The following is a 13,964-nucleotide window of genomic DNA, read 5'->3' on the forward strand; positions in this document are numbered from 1 at the left end:
CTCTATGTGGGACTCACTGTGACTGGAGCCTCTATCATCATGCCTTTTCTAGCTCTGCCTACCTGTGTCCCTATAGAACCTCTTGATTGTCTTGCGATGCCCGCTGGGCCTCCCTCTGGACTCCCCTCCCCTCTCCAAGACCCCAGAGATCTTCTTCCATCACTTAGCCATCCTCCTGCTCCTTTCCAGAGGGCCTGAGAGACCCAGGTGGCCTCTTGGGGTGTCACGAGCCCCCCCGCCCACTTGTACCGACCAGGACCTTCCGGGACCGGGGGAGCCTCGGTAACACGGAGTAGAGTTCAAACCACACCTCTGATCACCAAGGTTACTGTGAAAAGAGTTTTTTACTTAGCTTTACCAACATGCAAGAGAGTGACACATACATACACTCATCTCATACATAATCTCATACACTCATACATAATCTCATCCTATCCCAACTGGATTACTGCATCAGACTGCTCTCTGATCTCCCATCCTCCTGTCTCTCCCCACTTCAGTCTTTACTTCACGCTGCTGCCCGGATCATCTTTGTGCAGAAATGCTCTGGACATGTTACTCCTCTCCTCAAATATCTCCAGTGGCTGCCAGTCAACCTACGCATCAAGCAAAAACTCCTCACTCTCAGCTTCAAGGCTCTCCATCACCTCGCCCCCTCCTACCTCACCTCCCTTCTTTCCTTCTGCAGCCCAGCCTGCATCCTCTGCTCCTCTGCCACTAACCTCCTCACTGTGCCTCGTTGTCGCCTGTCCCGCCGTCGACCCCCGACCCATGTCCTCCCCCTGGCCTGGAATGCCCTCCCGCCGCACATCCACCAAGCTAGCTCTCTTCCTCCCTTCAAAGCCCTACTGAGAGCTCACCTCCTCCAGGAGGCCTTCCCAGACTGAGCCCCCTCCTTCCTGTCCCCCTCCTCCCCCCATCCTCCCTGCCCTACCTCCTTCCCCTCCCTGCAGCACCTGTATATATGTTTGTACATATTTATTACTCTATTTTACTTGTACATATTTGCTATTCTATTTATTTTATTTTGTTAATATGTTTTGTTTTGTTGTCTGTCTCCCCCTTCTAGACTGTGAGCCCGCTGTTAGGTAGGGACTGTCTCTATATGTTGCCAACTTGTACTTCCCAAGAGCTTAGTAGAGTGCTTTGCACACAGTAAGCGCTCAATAAATATGATTGAATGAATGAATGAATGAATCACTCCACCACCCAAGGTTACAATACCAGTCTGGGTCAAAGGAGTCCATTATGCCAATTCTTCTTCTTTCTGCTTCCAAGCACTGCTGCCTTCTGCTGCTTCTGAGTGCTACTCTCCTGATGCTTCTGCTGCTCCAATGCTTGCTTCTCTCTGCATTTCAGCGCACCTCTGTCTGCATGCTTCTGCTCCTGGTGCCCCCGTGCTGCCTCCAGGTGCCCCCTCTTTTGGCATGCCTCTGTGCTGCTTCTTTGCGTGTGCCCCTGTGAGATTCAAAATGAGAAGCAGCGTGGTTCAGTGGAAAGAGCACGGGTTTTGGAGTTGGAGGTCATGGGTTCAAATCCCGTTTCCACCACTTGTTAGCTGTGTGACTTTGGGCAAGCCACTTAACTTCTCTGTGCCTCAGTTACCTCATCTGTAAAATGGGGATTAAGACTGTGAGCCCCACGTGGGACAACCTGATCACCTTGTATTCCCCCAGTGCTTAGAACAGTGCTTCGTACATAGTAAGTGCTTAACAAATGCCATCATTATTATTATCTGCCTTAGGTGTGGCAGCTGGGGCTCCACTTGATGGTCATTGATTGGTCCAGGCCTGTTACTGTGTAGAACAGTGAGAGAAAGCCACGCCTCCCTTCATGCTCCACCCCCACAGGCCAGCAATCACCTATCTCAGGTAGAGACCATCAGTGGCTTCGCAAAGTCTCTTACTTGTTGTTCACGGGATCATAAACAGTCATTAATAAGGCAGCTTGTGGGCTCACCACATGGGGGTCCTGGGGTATGGCCTTTCACAGATTTCCTAGGAGGAAATATAATTTCTGAGCAGGATGTGGAGCAGCATCAGACCCCAGGGACTCCACATGCAGCACCCAAATGGTCAGCCCCACCCGCCCCCCTTCTGACCACACAGGGCCATGATTGGCTCTGTGAGGCCCAGGAAAATGTGCAAAGCCCTCATTGTCTCCCAGCTAAACTATTAGATCGGGTTTCTCATTATTCTCCCTGCTTCCAACTTCTCTCCTCTTCAGTCTGTACTTCACCCTGCTGCTTGGATCATCTTCCTAAAAAGTTGCTGAGCTCAAAAACTTGCATTGACTACCCATTCCTGCCTATTGTATCAAGTAAAATATCCAGACCATTGGCATCCTACTTATTTTTTCCTTAGTTAACTGCTCTATGTAAAAGATCAGGTGCCTAGCTCCTCCCAAGAGAACCCTCTCACTGTCCCTCACTCTCACTTCACCCATTCTCACCAGCCCCTGGCTCATGCCCTCCCTCCATTATCCCCCTTCAAATCTGCCAGATTTACCACCATAGCTCTGCCTATCTTCAAAGCTCCCCTGAAATCTTATCTCCTCCAAGAGGCTTTTACCCAACTTAATTTTTTCTCCAGGTCATATAACAATAATAATAATAATAATGACTGTAGTATTTGTTCATTGCTAACAATGTGCTAAACCCTATGTTAAGCAATGAGACAGATAAAATACAATCAGACCAGATACACCTCCTCCCCCACATTAGGCTCACAGCTGAAGAGGGAGAGAGAACAGCATTTAATCTCCATTTTATAGGTAAGAAAACTGAGGCACACAGATTAAGTATTATGAATTGACTGAAAAATTACTCTTGTAACACCAGCTGCCTGTAATTACATTTCTCAGAGATCTGAAGTCCTTCATTTCTGCGAATCCTCAGTTATCCAAGTCCGGTACATGAAGCAGAGCTTTGAAATTTTGGAGGAACGTGTCTGTCAACTCTGCTTTCGTGTGATTCTATACTCTCCCAAGCATTTAAGGCAGTTCTGAGCACAGAGTGTAAGTGCTTAGTAAATGCCACTGATTGATTGGAACGTTATCTGTGAGTGGTTGCAAAATTCCACTGATTGATTGATCAACTGATTTGGATTGTCAATCAGGAATGGTTGCACTGGGGGTGTTGGGGTTGTTGTTATTTCTGGGGTCCCTGTGGTGGGCAGAGCGCTGATTGAACTTGATGTTTTGGGGGTCTTACCAGGCACTAGTAGTGAAGGAAGCCAAGGGAGGAAGGCAAGTCGTCGGAGATTAGATGAGGGCATGATAGGGTGAGAAGAGAGAGCTGGAATAATCATGTAGTCCGTAGTTAAATCAAGAACAAATAAATCTATGAGTTCCTAAGAATGCTGAGGTGGTAGCAGGCTTGACATAACCCAGATCAATCATTCAATTAATAGGATTCACTCATTGCAGGCAGGAAACACATCTACTCCTTCTGTTGTACTGTCCCAAGCGCTTTATACAGTACTCTGCACACCATAAGTGCTCAATAAATAGGATTGAATGAATGAAAGCTCTACACTTGCTTGATTGTGCAGTTACTGTATGTAGAGCACTGTATAAAATGCTTGAGAGAGTAAGCTTGGCTGTTGGAAGGGAGTATAGCTTAATGGAAAGAGCACAGGCTTGAGAGTGAGACGATGTGGATTATAATCCTGGCTCAACCACTTGTCTGCTGTGTGATCTTGGGCAAGCCTTTTAACTTCTCTGTGCCTCAGTTACCTCTTCTGTCAAAAGGAGATTAAGACTGTAAGACCTACGTAGGACAGTGTAGAGCACTGCATAAAGTGTTTGGGAGAGTAAGCTTGGCTGTTGGAAGGGAGCATGCTTAGTGGAAAGAGCATGGGTTTGGGAGTTTGAGGATGTGGGTTCTAGTCCTGGCTCGGCCACTTGCCTGCCGTGTGACCTTGGGTGAGCCTCTTAACTTCTCTGTGCCTCAGTTATCTCATCCATCAAATGGGGATTAAGACTGTGAGCCCTACGTGGGGCAACTTGATTCTACTCCAGCACTTAGAACAGTGCTCTGCACATGTTAAGTGCATAACAAATGCCAGAATTATTATTATTATTCTGCAGGCTCCTCATCTGTCCCCCATTCTCTAACTGTGAGCCAAGGATTAGCTCTTTGTCCCCTTCTATTCACCACCTACAGATAATAAAATAATAATAATTGTGATAATTGTTAAGTGCTTACTATGTTCCAGGCACTGTACTAAACGCTGGGGTGGGTACAAGCAAATCAGGTTGGACCCAATCCCATTCCCACCTGGGGCTCACAGACTTAATCCCCATTTTACTGACGAGGTAATTGAAGCACAGAGAAGTTACCTGACTTGTCCAAGGTCACACAGCAGACAGGTTGTGGAGCCAGGATCATTTGCCCCCACAGCTTCAACTACCATTTCTCCGTGGTGATTCTGAAATCTACATCGCCAACCCTGATCTCTCTCCATCTCCACAGTCTTGCATTTCCTCCTGCCTCCAGGACATATCTACTTGGATGTCCAACTGACACATCAAATTTAACATATCCAAAACAGAATTCTTTGTCTTCCCTTCCAAACACTGTTCTCCTACTGACTTTCCTTTCACTATAGACATCCTGTCTGTCTTACAGCACTTAGAACAGTGCTCAGCACTTAGAACAGTGCTTGGCACATAGTAAGCACTTAACAAATACCATTATTATTATTATTATTATTATTACAAGCCCATAACCATTATACTCCACTCATCTCTCTCATTCAATCTGCATATTCCATCTGTCACCAAATCTTGTCAGTTCTACCTTTACAACACCTCAGAAATCTGCCCTTTTCTTTCCATCCCAACTGCCACCACCCTGATCCAAGCACTCATCATTTCCCACCTTGACTACTGCATCAGCCTCCTTGTTGACCTCCCTGCATCCTATTGCTCCCCTATCCAGCCCATATTTCACTCTGCTGCCTGGATTTTTTTTTAATTGTTCATTCCATGTCTCCCCACTCCTCAAAAGCCCATTCATCTAGGCATCAAAAAGAAACTCGTTATCATCAGCTTTAAATCACTCAATCAGCTCTCTCCCATAAAGACCTCTCATCTATACTGCCAATGACCCCTTGACCACATTCTGACTTGGGCCTGGAATGTTGTTCCAGATGTTTAACTCCCTCCTCAAACCCCCTATTCCCATCATCTCCCCCATCCCTCTCCCCTCTGACCTCTAACTGCTGGAGGAGACAGATATGAAAGTAAATTACAGGTAAGAGAAGCAACCAAATATTAAGATACGTTCATAAGTACTGTGGGAGTAGGAGTGGGAGTGTTTAAGGGGCAGGACTAAGTGCATGGGTGAAGCAGTAGGGAGAGAAAATAAGGTGAGGAAAGAGATCTTAGGAATGACTTCTTGGAGGAGATGTCAATCATTCCATTAATAGTACTTATTGAGTACTTACTGTGTGCAGAGCCCTGTGCTAGGTGATTGGGAGAGTACATGACAATAAAGTTGGTAGACATGATCCTTGTCCACATGTAGCTTACAGTCTGAAGAGTCAAAGACAATGTTACCTAATGGAAAGAGCATGATGGGCCTGCGAGTCAGAGGAACTAGGTTCTAATCTCAGCTCTGCCACTTTCCTACTGTGTGCACCTTGAGCAAGTCAATTAACTTCTTGGTGCCTCAGTACCCTCATCTGTAAAATGGGGAATCAATACCTGTTCTCCCTCTCTTCTAGACTGTGAGCTTTATGCAGGGACTACTTCATCTAATCTGAGTAATTTGTATTTACCCCAATGCATACTACAGTACCTGACACAATAAAATCACTTAATAAATAACATAATTATTAATTATTATTACAAGGGGAAACAGACATTAACATAAATTACAGATAGGGGAAATAGTAGTGTATGCTGTGGGGCTGGGGTATCAAAGAGCTTAAGGGGTACACACCCAAACAGTCAGCACAGAGGGGTTCTGCCTTTAGTAAGGCTTTAAAGATGGGGCATGGTGCTCAGGTGAATGTGTAGGGGGAGGGAGTTTATGGGGTGGGAGTTCCAGGCAGGAGAGAAGACAAGTGCAAGGGGTTGATGGTGAGAGAGATGAGATTGAGGCAGATGATTCACTCAGTCAGCTCCAACATGCATTTTCATTACTTATTTTGGGTAGAATGCTATGTCTCTGATTGGACAAATACATGATCCTCAAGTTGGCACAGGAAGATTTGGTGAGGGAAAAAATGATTGTGCACAGAAACACGGAACTTGTCAAGGACTGAGAACTGTCCATAAGGTGCGGTTGTTGGAGAACACGACTATCATGTGGTAGCAGAAATGACTGTACCCTAAGTACTAAGTACAAAGTACTAAGGATATCTCCTGGGATGACACACTCTAGTTAGGGCAATGCCTCCTGGAAGAGGTGAGATTTTCAGCTTATTTGGGGAAGGGGGAAGGTTGGAGGAGGAGGAGGTTCCAGGTGGAAGGGCAGTGACAGGGTGCATGTGAGTTCTGAGGGAGGTTGGCTGTTCCTAGGGAGATGCTGGGGCCTAGGGGGACATAGAAAGTGCTCGGGGATGTGGGGAGCATCTGTGTTCTGCCTCCTGGGGCTGCTGCTGATTTGGACTCTGATCTATCCTCTCCATTCTGCCCTCCCTACCTCCCCCCCACCATATCCTTGAGAGCCACAGATGGGCGGGGTTCCTCTCCCCTAAGCACAGGGCTTCCTCTCCTCAGGATCCTGATAAAGTGTCCAGCTCTACTTGCCGGCCTGGAGAGCTTCAACCTCAGCTTGGGCAGCTGTGGGCGGCAGACCTGAGTGGCCAACGTTCTCCTGAGCAGTCGGGGGTGGGCGAGCAGCAAAGGCTCTGTGCCAGGTGAGAGTGTGGAGTGGGCAGAGTGCCAAGGTGAGTGAGGCAGGGTACTGACCCTTGACCACAGCCATAGGCAAGTTGGATGGGGTCTGTGGCTTTCCACAGTAATGGGAACCAGGATTGGGCAAGGAATCAGAGAACAGAGGGTCTTTATAGGGGTCCCAGAGTGATTTAAGGAATGGAAAAAAGTGTGACCTATTTATGAGAAAGACCTGGATTCTAATCCCACCTCTGTCACTTGCAGGTTGTGTTGACCTTTGTCAATCACTTAAACTTCCCTGTGTCTGTTATCTGTAAAACGGGGATTAAACCTCCCCACTCCAACTTAGACTCTGAGTGTAATGTGAGAAAGGAACTGTGTCTAACCTGATGATCTTCTAGCTACCCCACTGTGTAGTACAGTGCAGGCACACAGTAAGCACTTAAAAAAAGTTCTATGTGTATTTATCAATCAACCAATCAATCCTATTTATTGAGCTCTTACTGTGTGCAGAACATTGTACTGAACACTTGGGAGAGTACAACGTAGTAATATAACAGTCATATTCCCTGTTCACAGTGAGCTTTTTAATTATTAAAAGATTCCTAAAGATAACTGAGCATTTTTATATTGGTAAAAGAAAGGATGAGGAAGGGTTGAGGGAACTGGAGAGCCCTCTTCAAGTTTAGGAAAGTTTTTCCTGGGGTGGATGCAGAACCATCATTTCCTTTGTTTATAGCAGACTTACACTCTTTGTTTATAGCAGGCTTAAGCTCAGAGGGAAAAATAAAGGATAGGTGAAAAGCAGAGCTTCCTGAATGCTTAGAGGGTTTAAATGCTAAAGTGGCCAAGGGATAGTGTAGAATCTCCATTCCCCGAGATTACTGAACAGAGGAACAGCAGGATAGCCATCTCATCTGGGTGAGAAGAGGGACTGTCTATCTTGGTTGCAGGGGAATGGAGACTATGACCTCTGAGGGAGTTCTGGTCATATGAAGAAAGCAGCCTTCCATTCGGTAAGTGAAGAGGGTATCAGGGAGGAGAAAGGAGAGAGAGTTATGGAAGAAGATTGGCAAACTGTTCTGTGCCTCCTGCCAAGGCAGAAGAAAGGGAAAGGAACTAAAAGTGAGGCTGAAGGATTTAGGTGAGATGTGAAAAAGAGCTTCTTAGCACGCGGGGGTGGGAAACATTGGAACCAGTCATTGAGGATGGTTTGACATCTCAGCCCAATGACCAAGGTGGTGCATTTATGTTAATAAAATCAATTGATCCAACAATCGTACTTATTGAGTGCTTATTGTGTACAGAGCACTGTGCTAAGAACTTGGGATAATACTGGGCCACTTAGTTGGTGGAAATATTCCCTGCCCACAAGAAGTTTAAAAACTAGAAGGGAAGACAGACATTAAAATAAATTACGTGTATCTTAAGTGCTGTGGGTCTGAGGATGAGGTGAATATCAAGTGCTTCAAGCAGCATGGCATAATAATAACTGTTCTAAATTCTGGGATAGATACCAGATAATCAGGTTGAACAAAGTCCCTGTCCCACACGAGGCTCACACTCTTAATCCCATTTTACAGGTGAGGTAACTGAGGCACAGAGAAGTGCAGTGACTTGCCCAAGGTCACACAGTAGACACGTGGCAGAGCCAGGATTAGAAGTAATGACCTCTGACTCCCAAGCCCATTCTCTTAGTGGATAGAGCCTGAGCCTGGGAGTCAGAAGGTCATGGGTTCTAATCCCAGGTCCTCCACTTGTCTGCCTTGTGGATTTAGGCAAGTCACTTCACTTCCTCTATGCCTCAGTTGCCTCATCTGTAAAATGGGGATTGAGACTGTGAGTCCTAAATGGGACAGGGACTGTGTCCAACATAATTTGCTGGTATAATAATAATAATAATGGCATTTGTTAAGCGCTTACTGTGTGCAAAGCACTGTTCTAAGCACTAGGGGGGATACAAGGTGATCTGGTTGTCCCATGTGGGGCTTACAGTCTTAATCCCCAGTTTACAGATGAGGTAAATGAGGCACAGAGAAGTGAAGGTAACTTGTCTAAAGTCACACAGCTGACAAGTGGAGGAGCTGGGATTAGAACCCATGACCTCTGACTCCCAAACCTGTCTTCTTTCCACTGAGCCATGCTGCTTTTCTAAAAGCCCACTGCTTAGTAAAGTGCCTGGCACATAGTAAGCACTTAACAAATACCATTATTATTATTATTATTATTATTATTATTATTATTATTATTATCAAAGGGGGCAAGTTTGAAGGCTTCAGAAATTTCTGCAGTCCATCTGAAAGCTAGAAGTCAGGTAGCATAAGCAGACCAGGCTGACATGATGCCTTTAAAAATGGACCCAGGGACAAGGAGGCATGATTGAAAAAAGGTCAGGAACTGCAAACTCATTGATGTCTCCACTTTCACAGCTATGGCAACACCTCAGGCTCTTCAATCAATCATATTTATTGAGTGTGCACTATATGCAGAGCACTTTACAAAGCACTTTGGAGATTTGAATACAATAGGGTTGGTAAACATGTGAACTACCCATAAGAAGCTTAGAGCTTATGTTGGGAGACAGACATTAAAATAAATTATGGATCTGTACTTAAGTGCTGTGGATCGAGAAGCAGCTGGCTCAGTGAAAATAGACCAGGCTTGGGAGTCAAAGGTCATGGGTTCTAATCACAGCTCTTCCACTTGTCAGCTGTGTGACTTTGGGCAAGTCACTTAACTTCTCTGTGCCTCTGTTACCTCAACTGTAAAATGGGGATTAAGACTGTGAGCCCCACGTGGGACAACCTGATCACCTTGTATCCCCCCCAGCACTTAGAACAGTGCTTTGCACATAGTAAGTGTTCAACAAATACCATTATTATTATTATTATTATTATTATTAATATTATTATTATCTGAGTTTGGGGTGACTATCTCGTGTTTAAAGGGGACAGGTCTGAGGGCTTCAGTCTTTGCTGGAGCCCAGTTCAAAGATAGGAGTCAGGTGGCACAGGCAGATCAGGCTGGCACACTGCCATCAAAAATGGACTATAAGACAAAGGGGCATAAGTGGAATCAGGCCTAGGTACTGCAAACTCACTCATTTCCACCTTCCCGGCCACAGCAGCCCCTCATGCTCTTCAGCATTCTTATGTACTTACCTGTTAGGGTGACCGATTGATTCATTGTCTTATTAGTTCTCATTTACATCTTGTCTCACTCATAACTAAGGAATTTGTGTCTATTATGTCTGATTGTGCTCCCTATTAGATTGTAAGTGTTTGAGGGCAGGGATCACACCTTTCATTTCTTCTGAGGCCCCTCAAATTCCTAGAGAAGGGCTTTGCACCCAGGAGGTGCCTGATCAATGTTATTGATGATGATGATGATGAAAGTTGTACTGATCATTAATGATATATGTGTGCGGAACACTACACTAAGCACATGGGAGAGTACAATACAACAATACAAGAGAGATTGGGGAAGGGGCATGGCTTAGTGGAAAGATCACAGGCCTACAAGTCAGAGGACCTGGGCTCTAATCCTGGCTCTCCTAATTGCTTGCTGTGTGACCTTGGGAAATTGACTTAACTTCTCTGTGCCTGTTTTCTCAACAGTGAAATGGGGGATTTAATACCTGTTCTCCCTCCTACTTAGCATCTGGGCCTCAAGAGGAACAGGAACTGTGTCCAGCCTAATTAACTTGTACCTACCCCAGTTCTTAGAACAGTGTTTGGCACATAGTAAGACTTAACAAATACCATTAATAATAATAAAAAAAAAGAGTTGGTAGAATGAAGATGATGAAGGTGTTGCTGGTGATTGCCATTATACTCACTTTCAGGGTGGACTGGGAACTTTTTGGGTACAGGGAACTATACTGGAAGTTTAGGAGAGTAGTCAAAACACTTAAAATGTACAATCCCAAACCTCAGGAGGCTCCTTTTTTTTAAACAGTATTTTTTAATCTCTTACTCTGTGCCAGGCACTGTACTAAGTGCTGGCGTAGATGTAAGATAATCAGGTTGGACACAGTCCATGTTCCACATTGGGGCTCCCAATCCTAATCATTTTACTGATGAGGCACAGAGAAGTGAAGTGGCTTGCCCATGGTCACACAGCAAACAAGTGGCAGGGCTGGAATAGAACTCAGGCCCTCTGACTCCTAGGAGTGTGCTCTATCCACTAGACCATGTTGCTTACAGACTAGGGAGCATCATTGTTATCAGCAAGTCCGTATTGGGTGTCCATTATCCTTTTCTGGGATGCTGGGATTCTCCCAGTCTGATTGGGAGGAGAGAGGAGACAGGACAGACACAAAGACTGGCCCCCGGCCGCCAAATCCAGGATACCCAAACAGGGTTGTATGGTAAGCACAAGTTGAAGGGAATAAAAGCATCACAGGTTTTCTTAAGTGATAAGTGAGTTGCAGGGGCTAATTGGGGAGAACTCCCTGGAGGAGGTGACCTTGAGCTGCAGAGGGGAGGGAGGAGCAAGGGGGAACAGGCCTAGTGTCCAGGTACTGAGAAGTATTTCCATCATCAGTCCTCATTCAGGGGACCAGAGAGCTTCTCAAGCCAACTTTGCCCAGAGCAGCCAGCCATGCCAAGGTTCAACCAGTCCAACCCTGTGACCTTCACCCTGAAGGGCATACCCGGCCTGGAGGACCTGTACCTGTGGCTGTCCCTGCCTTTCTCCTTCATGTTTGCTGCCATTCTCCTGGGCAACAGCACCATCCTGTTCCTGCTGGCGATGGAGTCTGTCCTGGACAAGCCCATGTACCACCTGCTGGCCATGCTCTTGCTGGCTGACCTGGTCTCCACCCTGTCCATGATGCCCCAAGTGCTCAGCCTCCTTTGGTTCGGTGACCAGGACATCAGCCTGGATGCCTGCTTGCTCCAGATGTTCTTCATCCACGGCACCTCGGTAGTGCGCTCCGCCGTGCTGGTGGCCATGGCCTTCGACCGCTACGTTGCCATTTGCGATCCCCTGCACTACACAACTGTGCTCACCGGCTCCTTGGTGTGCCGCCTGGGGCTAATGGCGCTTGCCAAAGGGATGGGGCTTGTTCTTCCCATCCCCCTGCTGCTCAGACAGCTGACTTTCTGCCGGACAGTCATTGCCCACACCTACTGCGATCACATGGCCATGGTCAAGATGGCCTGTGGGCACACCAGGCCTAACCGTATCTATGGCCTCTGTGTAGTTGTCCTGGTTGGGGGCCTTGATTGTTTGCTCATCGGGGCTTCCTATACCCTGATCCTGTGGGCTGTGTTGCAGTTGTCTTCACGTGGGGCCCGCCTCCGTGCCCTCAGCACCTGCTCCTCCCATCTCTCAGTCGTTTTCGTCACCTATGGTCCCGGCCTCTTTTCTGCACTCGTCTACCGCTTTGGCCGCTCCATCCCAGTCCATATCCACATCCTCCTGGCCAACCTCTACCTCCTTGCCCCTTCTGTGTTCAACCCCATTATCTTTGGGGTAAGAACAAAGGAGATTCTGGACATGGCCACCAAGCACCTGGGCCACTGCCCTGGGACATAAGCCCAGTAGAGAATGAAGGGAGAAGGCCAAAGGACAACCCCTTCTGCTCCATCTGCTCCCTGATTGAACCAGTTCTTATTATGTGCCAACCTCTGGGCTAAACAAAGTCCTCATTTTCCCTTCCGCCCTTCCCCCTGTGTTGACTATGCATTTGGCTTTGTACCCCTTAAGACTTACTACTCACCCTACCCCCCAGCACTTATGTAAATAGCTTTCTACTTCATTATTTCCCCTCTCTGCAATTTATTTTAATGCCTGTCTCTCCCTGTGGTCTCTAAGTTTCTTGTGGGCTCAGATCATCTCTACCAACTCTATTGCATTGAACTTTCTGAAGCACTTAGTACAGTGTTCTGTACACAGTAAGCACTCAATAAATACCATTGATTGTTTGATTGATTGATAGATCCTTGGGTAAATACCAAGGAAGGGGTCAGACATAATGCCTGTCAAATGTTGTGCTCGAATGACTTCTGAAGGAGGTTGGCTCTCCCTGAGGTGATGCTGGGATGTAAGGAGATGAAGAAAATGACCAGGAATCAGGGGAATGACTATGTTCTGCCGCACCTCTGCCCCTGGGGGGAATGCTGTTGATTTGGATTCTGTTCCATTCTCTCCATCCAGCCCTCCCTATGTGGCACCACTCCCAGCAGTGTTTTTGAGAGCAACAGTTGGGCAAGGTTTCTTTTCTCTAAGGACAGACCTTCCTCTCGCCCAGGTCCTGATAAAGCATCCAGCTCTACTTGCCAGCCTGGAGAGCTGCAAACTCAGCCTGGGCAGCTGCGGGCAGGGGGACCTGAGTGGCCAGCACTCTCCTGAGTGGCCAGGGGTGGGCCAGCAACAGAGGTCCCGTGCCATCTGAGAGTGAAGAGCAGGCAGAGTCCCAAGGTGAGTGAGGCAGGCTACTCACCCTTGATTATATCCTTGGCCAAGCTGGACTAAGTCCATGGCTTCCCGTAGTCCAGGGTTCCCAGGGTTGGGTAAGGAAAGGGTCCTTATTGGGATCCCAGAGTGATTAAATGAATGGAAAGCTGTGTGGCTTAATGGAAAGAGCATGGTCCCGGTTGTCAGAAAGACCTGGGTTCTAACCCCAGCTCTGCCACTTGCTTGTTGTGTAGCCTTGAGCAGTCATTTAACTTCTTTGTGCCTCAGTTAACTCATCTGTCAAGCGGGCATTTAATCATCTTCTTTCCAACTTAGAATGTGTGCACTATGTAAGACAGGGACTGTGTCTAACCTGATGATCTTCTATCTACCCCAGCGAGTAGTTTAGTGCAGGTACATATAGTAAACACTTAACAAATACTGTATTTATTATTAATTATTAAAGGTTTCCTAAAGGGAATTGAGAGTGTTTAACTTGGAAAAGGAAAGGACAAGTAAGGCATGAAGGAACTGGATAGCCCTCTTCAAGTTTAGGAAAGGTTTTCCTGAGGTTGATACTGACCCATCATTTGCTTTGTTAATAGCAGACTTAACAGACTTAAGGTTCAGGGGAACAAAATTAAGATGGGTGAAATAACGACCTTCCTAATATTTAGAGGTTTTAAACACTGATGTAAGTGACCAAGGGAGGGGTT

At 46.6% G+C, this 13,964-nt stretch overlaps 1 protein-coding gene across 1 annotated transcript; it reads left to right on the forward strand.

Annotated features, from left to right (window-relative positions):
- The first annotated feature begins 11,448 nt into the window (after positions 1–11,448).
- LOC119942834 (putative olfactory receptor 52P1) lies at positions 11,449–12,387 on the forward strand. Its single transcript, XM_038763825.1, has one exon. The coding sequence runs from the start codon at positions 11,449–11,451 to the stop codon at positions 12,385–12,387; it is 939 nt and encodes a 312-aa protein (XP_038619753.1).
- The last annotated feature ends 1,577 nt before the right edge of the window (positions 12,388–13,964 follow it).

Source organism: Tachyglossus aculeatus, chromosome 2 (assembly GCF_015852505.1).
Source record: "Tachyglossus aculeatus isolate mTacAcu1 chromosome 2, mTacAcu1.pri, whole genome shotgun sequence".
In the NCBI taxonomy this organism is placed as follows: domain Eukaryota; kingdom Metazoa; phylum Chordata; class Mammalia; order Monotremata; family Tachyglossidae; genus Tachyglossus; species Tachyglossus aculeatus.